Genomic DNA, 16,335 nt, shown 5'->3' with positions numbered 1-16,335 from the left:
GCTGTGTTGTCGTGGCTCATTGGCAGCATGTGCTTTTCCCTGCCGCAAGGAGCCTTCCTCTGGCACCAGCTCTTGTGGGAGGGAGGTGGCACGGGCGTTAGCAGACCAGACCTGAGATTCAGCTTTCTAGTGTGGTGTCGTGGTTAAGAGCAGGTGCACTCTAATCTGGAGAACAGGGTTTGGTTTCCCGCTCTGCCACTTGAGCTATGGAAGCTTATCTGGTGAACTGGATTAGCTTGTGCACTCCAACACATGCCAGCTGGGTGATCTTGGGCTAGTCACAGTTTTTTGGAGTTCTCTCAACCCCATCCATCTCATAGGGTGTTTGTTGTGGAGGCGGGGTGGGGGGAAGAGAAAGGAAATTGTCAGCCCCTTTGAGTCTCCTTATAGGAGAGAAAGGGGGGATATGAATCCAACTCTTGTTGCTCTTCTTCTTCAGTGCTAGGGCAAGGAGGGGGGCTAGTTGGCTCGCAGGCTGAAAGAGCTGGTGTGAATCAAAGTTTAGGGCAGGGGTCTTCAAACTATGGCCCTCCAGATGTTCATTCCCATAAGCCCTACCACTTGGCCATGCTGGCAGGGGCTGATGGGAATTGTAGTCCATGGACATCTGGAGGCCCTGGTTTAGGTAACACTGGCTCACTCCGCACATGTAGAATAATGCACTTTCAAACTGCTTTCAGTGCTCTTTGAAGCTGTGCGGAATAGCAAAATCCACTTGCAAACAGTTGTGAAAGTGGTTTGAAAATGCATTATTTTGTGTGTGCGGAAGGGGCCACTGACTCTAAACACCTGCATTGATGGCAGCTGGAGGATCTGTAGCTTGACCAAAGATGCTGTCTCTCTGGCACTGCCAGGTGGTGTACCAGGTCCTGTACCTGTGTCCTTATTCCTTTAAAGTGGTGCAGGCATCCTGGTCAACAAAAGCAGAACCGGTGCGCTGTCTGCCCAGAAGCTGTCCCGGCAGTCTTCCTGTTCAGGCTCACTAAACCTTGAGTGAGTTGGAGCGTTATTGCCTGCTTAATTAATTTAATGAAAATAATATTAAAGGGTTTCTGCTCTCTTACAAATGAGTGGCAACTTCTCCTAAATGGTTTCTTTCATACCATTTGTTGTCAGGGAAGTTGTCAGTTCTATCACAGCCTTTCCAAAAAACCATCTCTGTTGTGGCACTGCGATATGTAAATGTTACTTTCTGGCTTTTAGCGCCTTTGAGAAGTTCTTCTTTTCTTGGAAAAAAAGGAAAAGCATTGAGGAGTTGACAACTCTATTCAGCACCACGGAGGCATTATTGTGTGGAGACGTGCTTGCTGAGGAGACGTGCTTGCTGCTGCTCACCAGGCCTACTTAGCTGTCTTGACTTTTCTCTTTTTTTGGAGCATGTGTGTCTTTCTGCCGGGTGGAAATACTTCCCAGTCCACGCAAGGGCAGCCTTCACCTCGGAAGGGCTTGGTGACTTCTGCCTCTTTTTGAAAGAAGGTCTTTACATCCCAGCTGTGGAGGGACTTGTACTGTTGAGTGTACCAATGAACCAGAAGAAGATCCCACTTGGGTGGCCGTCCTGCCACATTCCTGGGGCACAGGCAAGGAAAGGAGAGTTGAATTTATATTCCCCCTTTCTCTCCTGTAAGGAGACTCAAAGGGGCGTACAATCTCCTTTCCCTTCCCCTCCCCCCCTGACAAACACCCTCTAAGGTAGGTTGGGCTGAGAGAGCTCAGAAGAACTGTGACTAGCCCAAGGTCACCCAGCTGGTGGGTGTGTTGGAATGCACAGGCTAATCTGAACTCCCCAGATAAGCCTCCACAGCTCAGGCGGCAGAGCGGGGAATCAAACCCGGTTCCTCCAGCAAGCGTGCACCTGCTCTTGACCGCTATGCCACTGTTGCTCACAAGCCTGGTCCTCTGGTCTGTGCTCCAAGGTGCCTCTTCTCGCTTCCCTGCTCTGAGGCCCAGTCCTCACTTGTGTTTAATGAGCTCCTTCTCCAGCAAGGTCTAATCCTGCTCTCCCTCTCTCCTTCCCAGATGGGCCTTTGGCTCCAACTCTCTCCCCATAGCTGGATCTGTGGGGGTGGGGGTGGCACGCAGAGGACAGCGGCAGTTCCAGATGCCCCCCCGTGCCATCCCCCCAAGCCGTATGGGGATCCTGAGTCCTGCAGGGATCGGTGGCGTCCCTCCCCGGCATGCTCTCACTAGTCAAAACCTGGGGAGCCAAGGGCGACAAGTAAGGGAGCAAAGTAGACTCTCCTCACCTTTTGGGTTGCCCCTGTGGATTCAGCATCAGTCCAAGACAGTAGGGTGTTGTGGGTTTTCCGGGTTGTATGGCCGTGTTCCAGTAGCATTTTCCCCTGATGTTTTGCCTGCAGCTGTGGTTGGCAGGTTCCTTGACAGGGTCCTTGTGTCGAGTGTGCTGATGCAGCTCCCTCCTCTCCTTCCCAGCCTCTCTCTGAATGTTCTCCTGTCTGACTGAGGGCAATGTGAAATTCTCTTGGTGACTTGTTTGGCTGTTGCCGTATTGGGCTAAGTACAGAGTGACAGTCGTGGTCTTTGCAGCCATTCTTGAGGAGTCCTCTGTCAATTTGGGGACTCTTTAGGGGTTTCTTGATGAGACTGTCGGTGTTAACAGCAGACCAGCAGGTCCCATGAGAGATGAGCCACCTGGCCAAAATACAAGCACTCCAGGGCGTCCAGTGAAGCTGCGCCGCTGTAGATGCAGGATGAACCGGGGGAAATACTACTGCACATAAGTGATTAAAATGTGCAGCTGGCTGCAGAGGGTGTAGTGAAGGCTGTGTGTGTAGACTTCTTTAAGTGCGGGTTAGATTCATGGAGGAGAGGTTCATCAGTGGCTGCTTACTGGCCATGGTGACAGAAGGGAGCCTCCACATTCAGAGGCAGTCAGCCTGTGAATCCCACTGCCGGGGGGCAACATCAGGGGAAGACCTTGGCCTTTGTGCATGTTGTTGGACCTCCAGAACTGTGGGGCAGGATGCTGGACTGGACTGGACAGGCCACTGGTCTGACCCAGCAGGGCTTCTCTTGCGTTCATAAAGGCCGCCCGTTACTCTGAGAAACTCCTGCACCTGTTGTGAACTCACCCGTAATGCACTGGGAGTTTTCATAATGAGGTGGCTATTTTCTCACCACTGATGCCAGTGCTGGGGGGGGGGGGGGGGGGGGAGAGAGAGATGGGGCCAGGCCTCAGTGGCTCTTGGTACACAGAAGGTCCCAGGTTCATTCATCAGCATGTCCAGTTAAAGAGGGTCGGGCAGCCTCTTTAATGAATGACCTTTGCCTGCCTGAGACCCTGGAGAGCCAATGCTGGTCTGAGTGGACAATACTAACCCTGACCAGCCAGGGGTCTGATTCAGTCTGAGGCACCTTCCTGTGCTCCCATGTTCAGTTTAGGGTTCTGAGCACCTTGGGGCTGTGGATTATTAGGCGTGGGGAGAGTGATGCTGTATAAGATTGATGTGGGGTCAGAAGACCTAGCAACGAAGGAGAGCTTGTGGACCACGTTGGAGGAAGAGATTTTAGAGGTGCTGGTGTTTGTGGGTGCTGCGGGCACTTCAGGTACAAGCTTGCAGGAGAGCTGCCTTGGCAATCCTGCTGGCAGCGGGGGGTGGGGGTGGGGTGTTTCTGCAGTTGCCACCTTCTTTGGCCAAGGGGGTGGGGGGTCACCATCCCAGTTGGATGCTTACTGGCACTTCAGCTGTTAAGTGGCTGCTCTGACAGTCGGGGCTGGGGATGGAAGACTTGTACCATAAAGATGCAGGACTAGAGCTGCAGCCATATGCCTATAATGTCATAACGGCAGCTTTCAGTTCAGGTCGTGAGTTGCTCTGAAGTTTTGTCCCATTTAGAAAGTATGCAGAGTGCAGGGAAGAGCAACGTGACTAGATTTTCAGAGATTCTCCTGTCCAATGACCTTTTCTTTCTCCCCTCCCTCCCCTGCCCCCAAGAATCTGTGGTTTGCCAATCCCGGAGGAAGCAACAGCATGCCCGGCCAGAGCCGCAGCTCAGTCCAGCGGACCCATTCGCTCCCCGTCCACACATCCCCACAGGCCATCCTCATGTTCCCCCAGGGTAAGTCCGTGGGCTGTGGGGTGCACAGGCTGGGTGGGCAGGGAGGGAGCTCTTCCGCTGTCTCCCGGGCTAAAGGCCGGCAGGCCCAGACTGTTCTTTTGGGGGCGAGTGGAAGCTGGGGTTGGCTCTGTGTTCCTGCCCGGTAGGGCGTTGGACTTGGTGGCCCCGGTGGTCTCTTCCAGCTCTGAGATTCAATGGCACTGGACATCTGGTGAGCCACTCAGATTTTGTCAGTGCTCAGAGAACATGACTCGGGGGGGGGGGGGGGCCCACTCCAGCCTGGTGTGGGGTAGCCACCACCAGCGTCCTCCCCAGTCTGAAACTGGATTGGAGGCTTCTACAAAGCACAGATTTTGAGCCACTGTGAGTGACAGTCTTAAGAAACTTGGCACCGGATAAGAGTCGTCCTTTCACCTGGCTTTTTTCCTAAGAGGAGAAGCGTCCGAGAAAAAGTGGGCAATGAGCAAGTGTGATCTATTGTTGTTTCCTCCTACCCCTAGATTGCCAACTCCCCGGAACAGATCTGGAGATCAACCCCACGCTGGAGTCGCTATGTCTCAGTATGACTGAGCATGCGCTGGGTGGTAAGGACCTTTGCTTGTTATCTGAGCTCCCTGCTTTCCCACCCCCCAAGGGGAGGGCATCTTAGTGTTGACAAGGATGGCAGAGGATGCCTGTTCGCGCTTTCGAGGAGGAAGGCCCCGATGCAAGTGTTTAACTGATAAGAATTCAGTGGCTGATTGTGGCACCGGGAATGACACAACACAAGAGTGGTGGAATGCATGATGGGAAGAAGGCGAGAAAACTGGGAGAATTAAATGTGAAGGAGCATTTGAGGACATTGGCCAGGAATAAACTGTGCCTTTGATTGGACGTTATGGCCAGTCCTCACTGGAAGATGGGGGTGGTGAATGCCTGTTCTTCAGAGACAGAAATGAGAATCCTGTACCCAGGGAAGTTGGCTGGCTGCTGCGGCCATGGTGCCAGTGTGGCATGCTTGCAGTGGCCTTTTTAAACTGCTGCTCCTCAGGAAGGGGAGGCATTGAAGCCCCCTCCTCTTTCACACTCTGAAAGATGGCACCCAACCTGGCACCTCACTCCTTCACAGGGCATTGGTAGAAAGTGCTTTCGAGCCACAGTGGCTTATGATGGCCTTGAAGGGCAGAGCTCCCCACCAGAGGTTTTGTCTTAGGAAGTCAGCTAGGAGGTTTTGTCTTAGGAAGTCAGCTTTGCCCTGTCAGGCTTCTAGCTGACTACTGTAGATTTGATTTGCTGTGTCTCCACTGCTGTGGTGCTCATTTTGTGGCTGGCTTCACCTCCTGTGGCAGCCGTTTTGTTGCCGTGTCCACCGTGCCGTGTCAGAGTTCCAGAGGTGCCTGCAAGCACCAAAGGGTTGGGGACCTTTGCCCTCGGGCTTTCAAGTTAAGAGCGTGATTTGCTCTTGCCTTGCCTCTATGTAGCAACCCTGGACATTCTTGATGGTCTATCAACAAGGTAGTGTGTAACGTAAACAGCAGTGAAATAAGGCAACATGTTACACACAGGGCTATGGCTCAATGTCTAAATGTTATTTCTCTATATACAGATAGTCATTCAATTGCGTGTGTGTGTGTATGTATATATAATTCAATCATGCAGTATAAACAAAATAACGAATCCATCAATAACCACATTAGGCATGGAATATATAATCAACATAAATATAAAGTTCCGTCATAAATGTTTTTTTCTTATGTCCAGTAAAGGTACATTATTATTATTATTATTATTATTATTATTATTATTATTATTATTATTATTATTATTATTATTATTATTATTATTATTATTATTATTATTATTTATTATATTTATAAACCGCCCTCCCCCGAAGGGCTCATCAATTCTGAAAAACCTGTACAGAGATCATTTCTCTTTTCCACCTGGAGACTCTGTACAGGTTTTTCAGAATTGATGAATCACATGTACCTTTACTGGACATAAGAAAAAAACATTTATGATGGAACTTTATATTTATGTTGATTATATATTTCATGCCTAATGTGGTTATTGATGGATTCGTCATTTTGTTTATACTGCATGATTGAATTTTTGTGTGTGTATATATACCATATATACTCATGTATAAGTCGAATTTTTCAGCACATTTTTAATGCTGAAAAAGCTCCCCTCAACTTATATGTGGGTCATTAAAAAATTTTTTGTTTTTTTACTTTGCCGGTCAGCAGGGGGCACAGTTTTTATGCTAGCGGCACCAAAATTTCAGGGTACCCTCAGAAGACACTCCTGATGATACCAGCCAAGTTTGGTTCAGGGGGTCCAAAGTTATGGACCTCCAAAGGAGGTGCCCCCATTCCCCATTGTTTTCAGTGGGAGCTATTAGTAGACGATTTGTCCATAACTTCCTTGGACTAGTCCTTTTCTGAATTAAACTTCATCCAAACCCGGCTGGTCTCATCAGGAGAGTCTCTTTATGGATACCAGCCAGGTTTGCGTGAAGTTTTGGGTCAGGGGACTCCAAAGTTGCTGACCCCCAAAGCTGGGGTGCCCCATCCCCTACCAAGTTTACAATGGAAGCTTAATAGTAGTATTCTTTTTCTCATTTTCTTGGGATAATATCCTTTCTCTTAAAATTCTAAGTTGGGTTACATTTGGACATACAGGATGAGAGGATGAGGAATCCAGTTTTGAAGGATTTTAACTCTTGTGTTTTAGCTTGGTTGCTGGTTGAGCTAAGGGTTTTGTACTTTTAAAGTTATTGTTGATACCATATTGTTCTTGTTGACCCTCTTTTCCACTTACAGAGCCTAGTTTACTGTTTTTCTTTGAAATAAATATTCAAAAACATTTAACCTACTGATGCCTCAATTTATGTAATTTTATTGGTATCTATTTTTATTTTTGAAATTTACCAGCAGCTGCTGCATTTCCCACCCTCGACTTATACACGAGTCAATAAGTTTTCTCAGTTTTTTGTGGTAAAATTAGGTGCCTCTCAACTTTATATGCGAAGAATCGGAAAAACTTTATACACGGCGGCATATATGGTATATGCAGTTGAATGACTGACTGTATATAGAGAAATAATATTTAGACATTGAGCCATAGCCCTGTGTGTAACGCGTTACCTAGTTTCATTCTTGATGGTCTCCCATCCAAGTACTGACCAGGCCTGACCTTGCTTGCTTCAGAGGCTGTCGGGCTAGCCTGACACCCCCCCCCCCGGGTCAGGGCTCGCAGGGCATGGCCTAGGACCTTTCCAGCTGCCTCTTTTCATTGTTGCGGTTTAGTGTGTCAGTTGGTGTTGGTGGCTGGCATCTGGACCAATTTCTTTGTGCCTGTTACTGTGGCTTGGGTAGGCTGAACTGGGTCTTTCCAGTCTCTGTTCTAATGTTGGTCTTTTGGTCTCTCTCTCTCTGCAGACGGTAGCGACAAGACTTCTACCATTTGAAAGAAGCTGGATCGGCTGGTGTTCCTGAGAAGCTTTAGGGGGGCTGTTTTTATTTTTTTTCTCCCTTTTTCTGTTAACCCCTCCCCTCAGGGGTGTGTTGCTGTGTGTGTGTGAGGGGGGTAGGTGGACCACTTTCCCCCTGCCTCCCCACAACCCACCTCTAGCATTCCCTAGCAGCTGGAAGGATGGGGGGGAGGCAAAAAGCTGTCACTCCAATCTTTACCATCTTAGTGTGTTCTAATATTTTTTCTACTTTTTATTATGATAACTTCAGCTATTGGTTTAATATTTTGATGTACACAGGAGTTGGAAGAGGCTCCCAACGTTTAACTTGGCAAAGCCAGAGGGCACGAAGAGACTGAATTTGGGCCATATTATTCTCTTTCCTATTTTGGTTTTTCGTTCTTCATTTTCCCCTTGGAGCTCCATAAAGTGAAGGGAGAGCTGAGGCTAACCGAAGGAAGGTGATGTGCGGAAGGCCGGTCTCTCTTGCCTTGGCTATTGTGGGGGCACTGAGCAAGCAGCGCCAGGACACGAGGGCTTTGCAGGGTCAGCCTGATGAGCAGGCTCTGTCTGGCCTGACCCCTGCCAGTGCTTTCTGTACCTGGCAGTGACCGGGGGGAGGGGGGGATGCTGCAGGTGGCCGTCAACTTCAGTTCTTACAAAGTGCCTCTAACACACTCCTAGCAAAAACAGGTGGGGTCGGGGAGGGATTGCCCAGTGCGAGACATAATGAAGCCATGTCCTTGTGCTGCCCCAGTACGGAGACGGCTCAGGAAGAGCTGACAGCGGGGGCCCCACCCCCCTCAGGAAAGGAGAATGGTATAGCCCAATGGTGCAGATGACTAACCCGGGGTATTGCAGCCTCTTGGGAGTGATTGAGGAGACGCAGGGAGGGGAATCAGCCCAGTTTTGTTGAAGCAGATCAGGTGAGGGGGTTTTGGTGGGGTGGCATTGCTCAGCAGTTTGAAGCTCAGGGGCAGAGTTTTTAGTGGAACTGGGTTGGTGTCCCTTCTACACATGCAAGGATTTTGGTTCTCCAGTAAAGAAGACAGGTGGGAGGGAAGCAGTTAACTGTTGGAGCTTCTCCTCCGAAAGCTCAGTCGCGGGTCTTCTGTCGTTCTGCAGTGGTTGGAAAGTGCACGGTTCCCCATCTTTCTTGAGAATACATCTTGGGGCAAATCTCTGCTGCCTAGAGGAATGTGAGAATCTTCTTCCTCACCTGGTTTTTACACCAGTTTGATCGCTAACTGGGGGGGGGGGGCTTAGTTTCAGTCTGGGGGGAATTTTATGGTGCTAATGAATTTGCAGGATCAAACTGCTGCATGGGGGTGAGGGCAGAATCTAATTGGAGGGTGGTCCCAAGAACTGAGGCCACCACCTCCAGGGGTGGGGATGGGGGGATTGAAGCACTCCTGAGCATGAATTCAGACGGCACAAGGACAGTCGGAGGAGAGGTTGGCACTTGGTTTCTGTGCACTCCGATTTATATGAACACTACAAAGGGGGGGGGGAGAAATGTTCCTTTGTGTACCCCCCCACACCCACTCCGCATTCACCAGCTCACCCTGGGAATGCCATTTGCTTGCTGAGCCTCTCCCTAGTTTTTATGTGTAGCTTTATTTGTGGGTGGGGGTGGAGAGAATAAAATGCCAGGGTCACATTTGAATCCCTTCTCTCGGCTTTGGGGGCTTGACACCAGCTGCCTCGCTGTGTGTTTCAAGCAGGCCTGGATGATGCTTTTCCAAGGTGAACAGGGTTGGCCGTCCGAGCCTGGGAGGTGCAGCCTGAACAGGCTTACGTGAAGAAGGGGCGGGGGCGGGGTGTCTTAGCCTTGAAGCAGTTGGAGGAGTGGGAAGAAGAGGAATGCGGACAGGACCCTGAGGTTGCTGGGGGAGGGGCAGTGGTTCTGAGGCCCCCGAATGCCTAAGACAGAAGGGGCAATCTCACTTGGGGTCCTGGCGGGGCAGAGGGGTGAGGCCCCCTGAAGGCTGACCTTGGTGGGCCCTTTGGTACAGAGAAACGTTGTCGCCCCCCCCCCCCCCCGCCTCTCTCCCATCCTCAAAACTGTTTTTAATATAAAGGCCTTTTTTTCCAAAGTCTGTACCAAACTGTAGTGTACAAAAAAAAAGCAAACCTGAGAGAACTATTTCTAAAAGAAAAATAAGTAGAGCAACACGGTTCCTGTTTCAGATAGAAATGTTATTTTAGATACATTTTATTATGAATAACTTTTGTTATGACTATGGCTGGTAACCATGAATACGTTATTTAAAAAAAAAACACAAAACATTTTACAAAAAAAAAAAATCCATTCTGACTTTAGATTGCTCTGTTGGACTCCCTGGCCGCTCCCCCCTTCTAGTTTTGCTTTGTAAAAGGCATCCAGAATTTAAGTATTAGCCCTTTTTTATTAACCTCTATGATAAAGCTGTGCTTATTTTGTATTAACTACTTTTCATGTTTGGTTTTCTTTGGGTGGAGGGCGGGCGGGTCGTACCTTAACGTGAAACTGAATTTCTTGCTGGGGGATGAGGGATGTGTGTGTTTCTGAATGAATCGTGTCAATTGTGTGGTGGAGGTCAGAGCACTGAAAGAAGCCAATTCTCCTGTTCTTGTGGATGGAGATCAGCCTGGGCCATCTTTCCACTCTGCAGGAGGCAGGAATAGTTGTGGCCATTGGCCGATCTGGAGCACTGTGCCAAACACCCCACCCCACCCCAGTTGGGCCTGGGTGCAGCTGACTTCACTGAGGCAAATGTGACTTTTTTCCCTAACTTTAGAAGAGGAGCAGATGAACCATTTCCCCTTGGGTAAGGCCATCTCTATTCAAGACCCTTCCCAGAGAAAAAGAGGCAGAGCCTCTTCCTCCTGCAAGCAGAGTGGTTGGGGAGGGGGTGCGCTGTCAGGACACAGCACCAAAGGAAAAGCCCCAATTGCCATGGCTCCTCCATTCTTCTCTGCGGGCGAGTGGGGGAAGCATGACACACACGTGAGCCAGAGGACCTGGCTGGTGCCTTGTGCAGATGACCCAGAAAAGCGGGATGGAGAGTCCCTGGCCGGTTCTAGCTGGCATTGTTGAGGTCTGGCCTCTGCTCAGCCACCTCTTCCCTCACTCACCTCAAGACATTTCAGTTTGCGGCATCCTCAACATAAGGGAGGGCGGGCGCTTTGTGGAGGCAGAGGCTTGCCTATGTAGCCTGTAAGGGGACCCCCATCTCTCTGGGCCAGGTGTCCCGTCTGTTGCCCTTGTTGGGAAGTGCCGCTTATTCCTATTCCTCTGGGCTCACCCAACTGGCAGCAACTACTCTGCTCTCCTTTGACCAGGGCCAGCGGCTTCTCCATACTGTAGGCCAGGCTGTAGGCCACGGGCCTAGGCTCTCACTGAATTTTTTTGCCTCCGAGCCTGAAAGCCAGGGGTGCTGGTTTGGAGGAAGGAGAGCAGCTGGCAGGGGGCAGTGCGGGATGGTCTGAAGTCTCAGGGGAGGGGGCTTGGGGGCTTCCGCTGAGCCAGAGAACTCTGATGTGCTTCTGCTGCTCCTCCTCCTGTTGGTCAGATTTCTAAACCGGGACCAACTTGGAGCTTCTGGGCGGAGGCTGTCTTTGCTCCAGGTAACCCCTCTGTTTACCTCCTGACTGCAGGCTACCCAGGCAGAACAGTCCAACAGCTCTGGAGGCATAAAGTCCATGTACACATTTCAAGGCAACATTCTCTTTAGTGATGCAGGAGGGGGCCATAGGTGAGGGTGAATGGTTTGTCAATGGAATCCTCTGCACGCAATCCCTGGTGACCCACCTGCCTCTCTGCCTTTTAACACACCTGCCCCAGGCCTATGCCTTTGCCCCCCTCTTTTCCATAAGGGTCTGGGGGGAGGGGATGCTCCTCCAGCTCAGAGGGGGAGGGAGTTTTTCTCATGTAGGAACAGCAAAAGTTTTGGGGAGAGCCCAGGAGGAGAGTGCCCGTCCCTACTCCCACACTGTGCTTTCTTTGGCATTCTCCACTGGTTTCCGTGAACCCCTAGGGATGTGGAGCCACCGGCAAAGGCTCTCTGCTTCCTCCCCCCTTCGCCCAAAGGCCAATCCTGCTGCCTGGCTAAGTTTGCGTTCCGCCCCCGCCTCCCACTGGCCTGACTTTCAAGGCAGCCCTCCTGCGACTGCCTGGCCCAACTGCTCCTCCCCTGGTCTGGAGGAGGCTGGCGTCCGGCTCCCGGTCCCTTTGGCTCCTTTCCTGGTTTTGGAGACACATCAAGTGCAGGGACAACAAAAGACACAAGTTCACAACCCTGGCCAAGCACAGGTGAAGTGAAGACCACAAGCACTGGAGCTGAGGGGAGGAGGGGCAGCACCCCCCTCAGCTCCACCACGCGTCCAGCCGCCGGACCCTCACCCTCTGCTTGTAGTGGTACTCCTTCAAGTACTCCTTCAGGGCACTGGGGATGGGCAGCTGTCCGATGCCGTCGTACGTGGTGCAGCAGGTCACCACGGCCCGGCAGAGGTGCTGCAAGTCAAAAGGGAAGGTGCGGTTCACCGGGACGGACAACAACGGCTCAAAGAACATGCACACGCTGGGGTCCTTGTAGTGTTCCAGCAGCTCTGTCACGGTGGGCGCATGGAAGACGCTGGGGTCGTGCACGTCGAAGCTGAAGTTGTGGTTCCACTGCTCGATGCGGGCGTGGAGGGACCGCCCGTAGCGCCGGAAGCTGACTGAGAAGAGGTAGTCCTCTTGGGCGGAGTCTCGTAGGAGGAAAGTGCCCTCCGGCTTCCCTTCCAGAAGCGCCTCGGCCTCGTAGCGGTCCATGACGCCCCAGTAACAGGGCAGCTGCGTCAGCTGCAGCAAGTCGGGGACCAGGCAGTGGATGTAGTCTATCTGCGTGTGCACCCGCAAGCCGTCCCTCCCTTCCGGCACCGCCGTGGAAGCTACGTCCGCCTCCTCTTCGTCCCCTTCATCCGCCACAGCCAGCACGGTCCTGGTGGGCCCCGCCAGTTCGTTCATGCCATGCGCCAACTTGGGCCCCAGCTTGTAGAGGGGGTTGATCTGCGCAGTGACCTCGAAAGTGTGGATCAGTGCGTCGGGAGGGGGCTCTACTCCTTGTTCTATGCTGATGCGCCGGCGCTCTCTCAGGCGGTCGTCTTCGTCTTCCAGGGTCGGCGGGCCCAAGGCCTCGTGTTCAGAGACGGGCGCAGTGTGCTGCTTAATCAAGTTCCACGTGCAGGCTAGCTCCGATCCTGGCGGGAAGGGGCACGTGTCCAGCATCAGCTCCCGAAGGTGGATTTTGCGCTGGGAGGAGAGGTTGGGGGAGTGGGGTGTGCTCTTGAGGGGGAAGCAGTGGCCCACGGCTGCCTGCAGCTTCTGTCGCAAGGAACGCCCGGTCCCTTTGCCGGGGTCTGGTGGGCACCTGCCTGACTCCACCTCAAGAGATGCTTGCCTTCGCCCCTCCGAAGACTGGGTGGGCCGGGCCCTCCACCTGCTGCAGGGCTGCCCCCGGGTGCCTACGTCTGACCTCACTTTGGGCCGGGCCCCTCTGTCCTGAGACATGGTCTTGCGGCAGCAGGAACAGCTGGAGGGAAGGCACACCTGTGCTGGGGAAGGGGCAGTGGCAATTCAGACCTGTGCAGGCGGAAGAGCAAGAGAAAGGATGCCCCATTAGCCCGGCATCTGGAACACTGCAAGGCCGCCAGCCTTTCCTCAGATTGGATTCCCCTGTTCTCTTTCACAGCAGGAAACTGAACTTCCCTTCAAGGTTCAAAGCGGAGCAAATAAAGGGCCATCTTTATTTTCCCTCCCCCACCCCTTCACCCCCAAAGTCCAAGAGCCAAACCAAGTTCGAGCGAAAAACCAGTCCAAAGTTATGCATCCTAAAATGGTTCTTAAAAACCCAACAGTCCACCCAAGCCCACATTCTGTGCGAAGAAGAAGAGTTTGGATTTATATCCCCCTTTCTCTCCTGCAGGAGACTCAAAGGGGCTGACAATCTCCTTTCCCTTCCCCCCTCACAACAAACACCCTGTGAGGTAGGTGGGGCTGAGAGAGCTCCGAAAAGCTGTGACTAGCCCAAGGTCACCCAGCTGGCGTGTGTGGGAGTGTACAAGCTAATCTGAATTCCCCAGATAAGCCTCCACAGCTCAGGCGGCAGAGCGGGGAATCAAACCCGGTTCCTCCAGATTAGATACACGAGCTCTTAACCTCCGACGCCACTGCTGCTCCTAAGGCAGTCCACACTCGGCAGCCATGATGATCACAGCCCCCCGTGTGACTGTGGGGCAGTCACAATCACCCTAAGCGACCTCGAGTGTTGTGAGGGGAAAAAGGAGAGGGAAAGAAAAGGGAGTATAAAGAGAGTCAGTGATTAGCAATGAGGAAAGGTCTGCAGGTACGCTAAAGGCAAGCTGGGCCAGGTGGTCTTGGTGGCCTCCCACTGCCAGGCTGGAAGATCTGCAGGGCCCACAGGCCACCTGGGAAAATTTGGCAGATGTCGCTTACCTGCAAAGGCAACTGTGCTACAAGGGAGATGTGCAAAACCCCACTGAGAAACATGGGAGTAATTTGGGTCTGGCTAAGCAACCTTCACGCCCCGGGATTCTAGCTGCCTGTCTCCCACATCCTGCTCCAGGACCCCTGCCCTCCCTTCCCTCTTTCATAGCCTTTCCTTTGCAATCTCATTTTGCTATAATTGTTGCCCAATTTGACCCCAAAAGGGAGGCCAGGTGAGGGGCACGCACGGCTGCTTTACGCCGAGTCTGCATGAAGGCATTAAAAAGCACAGAGGATGGGACGCAGCACACATGGCCAACCCAGTCAATCGGCCAGGGCAGCACCCTCCTCATCCATTCCCCCAGCCCAGGGAGAGCCCACAGCTGGTGGTTTCCAAAGCCATGGGGCCTGCCGGAAGGCTCCACAGGGAGGCCGCCTCCTTCACCCTCAAACCTCAGCCTTGAAATGACGCCAGGTAATTTTCCAGGAGGGAGTCATTCTGCAGACCTTCAGGGACAACAAGGCAGCAGGGCCCCGTCCCCTCGCCCCGATCAGCTGGGTTTCCTAAGCCCAGGAGGGCAGACGTGGGGGTCAGGGTCGTGATACTCCCAGGCGGCATCTTGGGGCCCCCTTGACTCAGTGATGCGGGGGGAGGCGCAAAAGCACCTGTGCGCTGAAGCCCGGGTGGCGGGGAGCCCAGACCCAAGACAGGGACCCCTCCCTCCGGGCGGGCAGCAGCCGCCCCTCTCCTCGCCCTCCAGCCAGGCCAGGGGTCCAAAGGGCGCCGCCGGGTCTCTGGGCACCGGAGCCAGGATGCGAAAGGACCCGCTGGGTCGTTCCAGGCCAGCCTCAGCCCCGGCGGACTCACTCAGGCCGGGGACAGTGAATGGCAAAAAGGGGCCGCCGGTTCTCTTCCTCCGCCCGGGCTCACTCTGGCCGCGCCGGGGGGGGGGGGGGGGCGGGGGTCGGCGGCTGCTGCTGCTGCTGCTCTTTGGCTCACCTGGCCGGAAGGACACGAGGCGCTGGATACAGGCGAGCCCCTTCCCTCCCTCCCTCCCTCCCTCCCCCCCCAAGAGGCCTACGACGTTGTTCTCATCTGAACAAGTTCATTCTCCCACCAACATCCCTGCCAGGTAGGCGAGGCGGAGAGAGGGCGACGGACGGGCCCAAGATCACGCCGGCTGCTTCCAGGGCGGAGCGGGGAGCCTCGGGGACCCCGGACCCCTCCTGCTGCTGCTGCTGCTGCTCCCGCCCCGCAGTGCCGCCATGGCTGCCGGAATGCCCCGCCGGGCCCGCCCCGAAGACGGCGCCCCTCCCGCGCGAAGCCCGCTGGGGCAGCCCCGGTCGGCCGGGCGCGACCCTACTTGCCTGGCAACCGCGGCGGGCGGCGGGCGCTCTGCCCATGCTCAGGGGCGCTCTGGGATCAGCTCCCGTGCCGGGAGGCCGCTGCAGAGGCCGGGGCCGAAGCTGGGCGGCTGGGCCGGGGCCGCGGCTCTCCCCTGCGCCCCCCAGGCAGGCAGGCAGGCAGGCGGGGAGGGCGCCCCGGTCGTTCCGGGCGCGGGGCCGGGAGCCTGGCTGGCGGGCGGGCGGGCGGGCGGCCGCGGCGGAGGCGCTTCCTGGGTGGCGGCCGCGAGAGGAAGCGGGAGACCGGCGCCGACGGAGCCGCCGCCCCCTCGGCCCGCCCCCCGCCCCGCACCGGACAAGGGCCGGCCGGGGCCCCCCAGCCCAGCCCGCTCGCAATAAGGGGCGGAGGTCCCCGGCCGGGCCCTTTGGGAAACCCCCGGGCCGGCAGAGGGCGCCGCAGCGGCCCCCGCTCCGCTTTGCCCCTCCGCCCGCCGCCCCCTGGGGCCAAGAGCGCCCCCCCCCTCCTGGGCCGGGCGGCTGCGGGAGCGCCCCTGCCGGGCCCCCTCCCTGGAGACTGCCGCGGCTGCACTGCTGCCCCCCCCCCCCGCACCCCGGAAAGACGGCGAGGCTCAGGAAGGCTGAAGGCAGCAGCGAGACGAGGAAGTCCCCCACGACACCCCCCCCCCCCGGGAGACGGGCTGGTTTCATGCAGGCAGCCGCAGCCTTCCTGTCGAGGGGAGGCCGCTCACCCGTGGGAAGCATTGGGGGGCCCGTCGCCCACCCCCACGCTCAGGGTCAACATCGCGGCAGCCGTCCTGCGATGAGCACTCGGAGCCCCCTCCTCATTTTGTTCTCCAAACACCTTGCGGAGGGAGACGGAGACAAGCCCCAGCAGGCCCTAAAGCAGCCGCGAACCGGGCTCCCGAGGTGCCCCCTCCGCTCCCACAGCCTCCGCTGTAGCCAGAGGGAACCCAGCGTCATGCGATGC

The 16,335-nt window shown here is 54.6% G+C and overlaps 2 protein-coding genes across 4 annotated transcripts in view; one reads left to right on the top strand and one right to left on the bottom strand.

Annotated features, from left to right (window-relative positions):
• The window catches only part of SAMD4B (sterile alpha motif domain containing 4B), a 26,855-nt gene extending 16,873 nt beyond the window's left edge, over window positions 1-9,982 (top strand). Inside the window, exons 10-13 of the mRNA XM_048500029.1 lie at window positions 2,020-2,218; window positions 3,957-4,080; window positions 4,581-4,664; window positions 7,503-9,982. Of these exons, the coding sequence (XP_048355986.1) occupies window positions 2,020-2,218; window positions 3,957-4,080; window positions 4,581-4,664; window positions 7,503-7,531 (436 nt within the window). The 3' untranslated portion in view covers window positions 7,532-9,982. The remainder of the gene's footprint in view (window positions 1-2,019; window positions 2,219-3,956; window positions 4,081-4,580; window positions 4,665-7,502) is intronic.
• On the bottom strand, window positions 9,713-16,335 carry LOC125434541 (suppressor of cytokine signaling 5-like). Of its 3 annotated transcripts, none has more exons than XM_048500032.1 (2): window positions 16,097-16,335; window positions 9,713-13,139 (listed from the first exon to the last, which is right to left on the bottom strand). In XM_048500032.1, exon 2 carries the CDS (start codon window positions 13,065-13,067, stop codon window positions 11,883-11,885), a length of 1,185 nt encoding a protein of 394 aa, XP_048355989.1. In that variant the 5' UTR covers window positions 13,068-13,139; window positions 16,097-16,335; the 3' UTR covers window positions 9,713-11,882. The 3 variants fall into 3 exon arrangements, with proteins under 3 accessions (XP_048355989.1, XP_048355987.1, XP_048355988.1); XM_048500030.1 differs by lacking the exon at window positions 16,097-16,335 and adding an exon at window positions 15,372-15,597; XM_048500031.1 differs by lacking the exon at window positions 16,097-16,335 and adding an exon at window positions 15,004-15,250.

Source organism: Sphaerodactylus townsendi, linkage group LG06 (genome assembly GCF_021028975.2).
Source record: "Sphaerodactylus townsendi isolate TG3544 linkage group LG06, MPM_Stown_v2.3, whole genome shotgun sequence".
Classification (NCBI taxonomy): domain Eukaryota; kingdom Metazoa; phylum Chordata; class Lepidosauria; order Squamata; family Sphaerodactylidae; genus Sphaerodactylus; species Sphaerodactylus townsendi.
The sequence above is the reverse complement of the archived record's forward strand: the minus strand, read 5'-3'. Positions and strand labels throughout refer to the sequence as shown.

Coding starts and splice junctions, on each gene's coding strand:
- LOC125434541 (XM_048500032.1), bottom strand. CDS start 13,067: ATGTCTCAGGACAGAGGGGCCCGGCCCAAAGTGAGGTCAGACGTAGGC.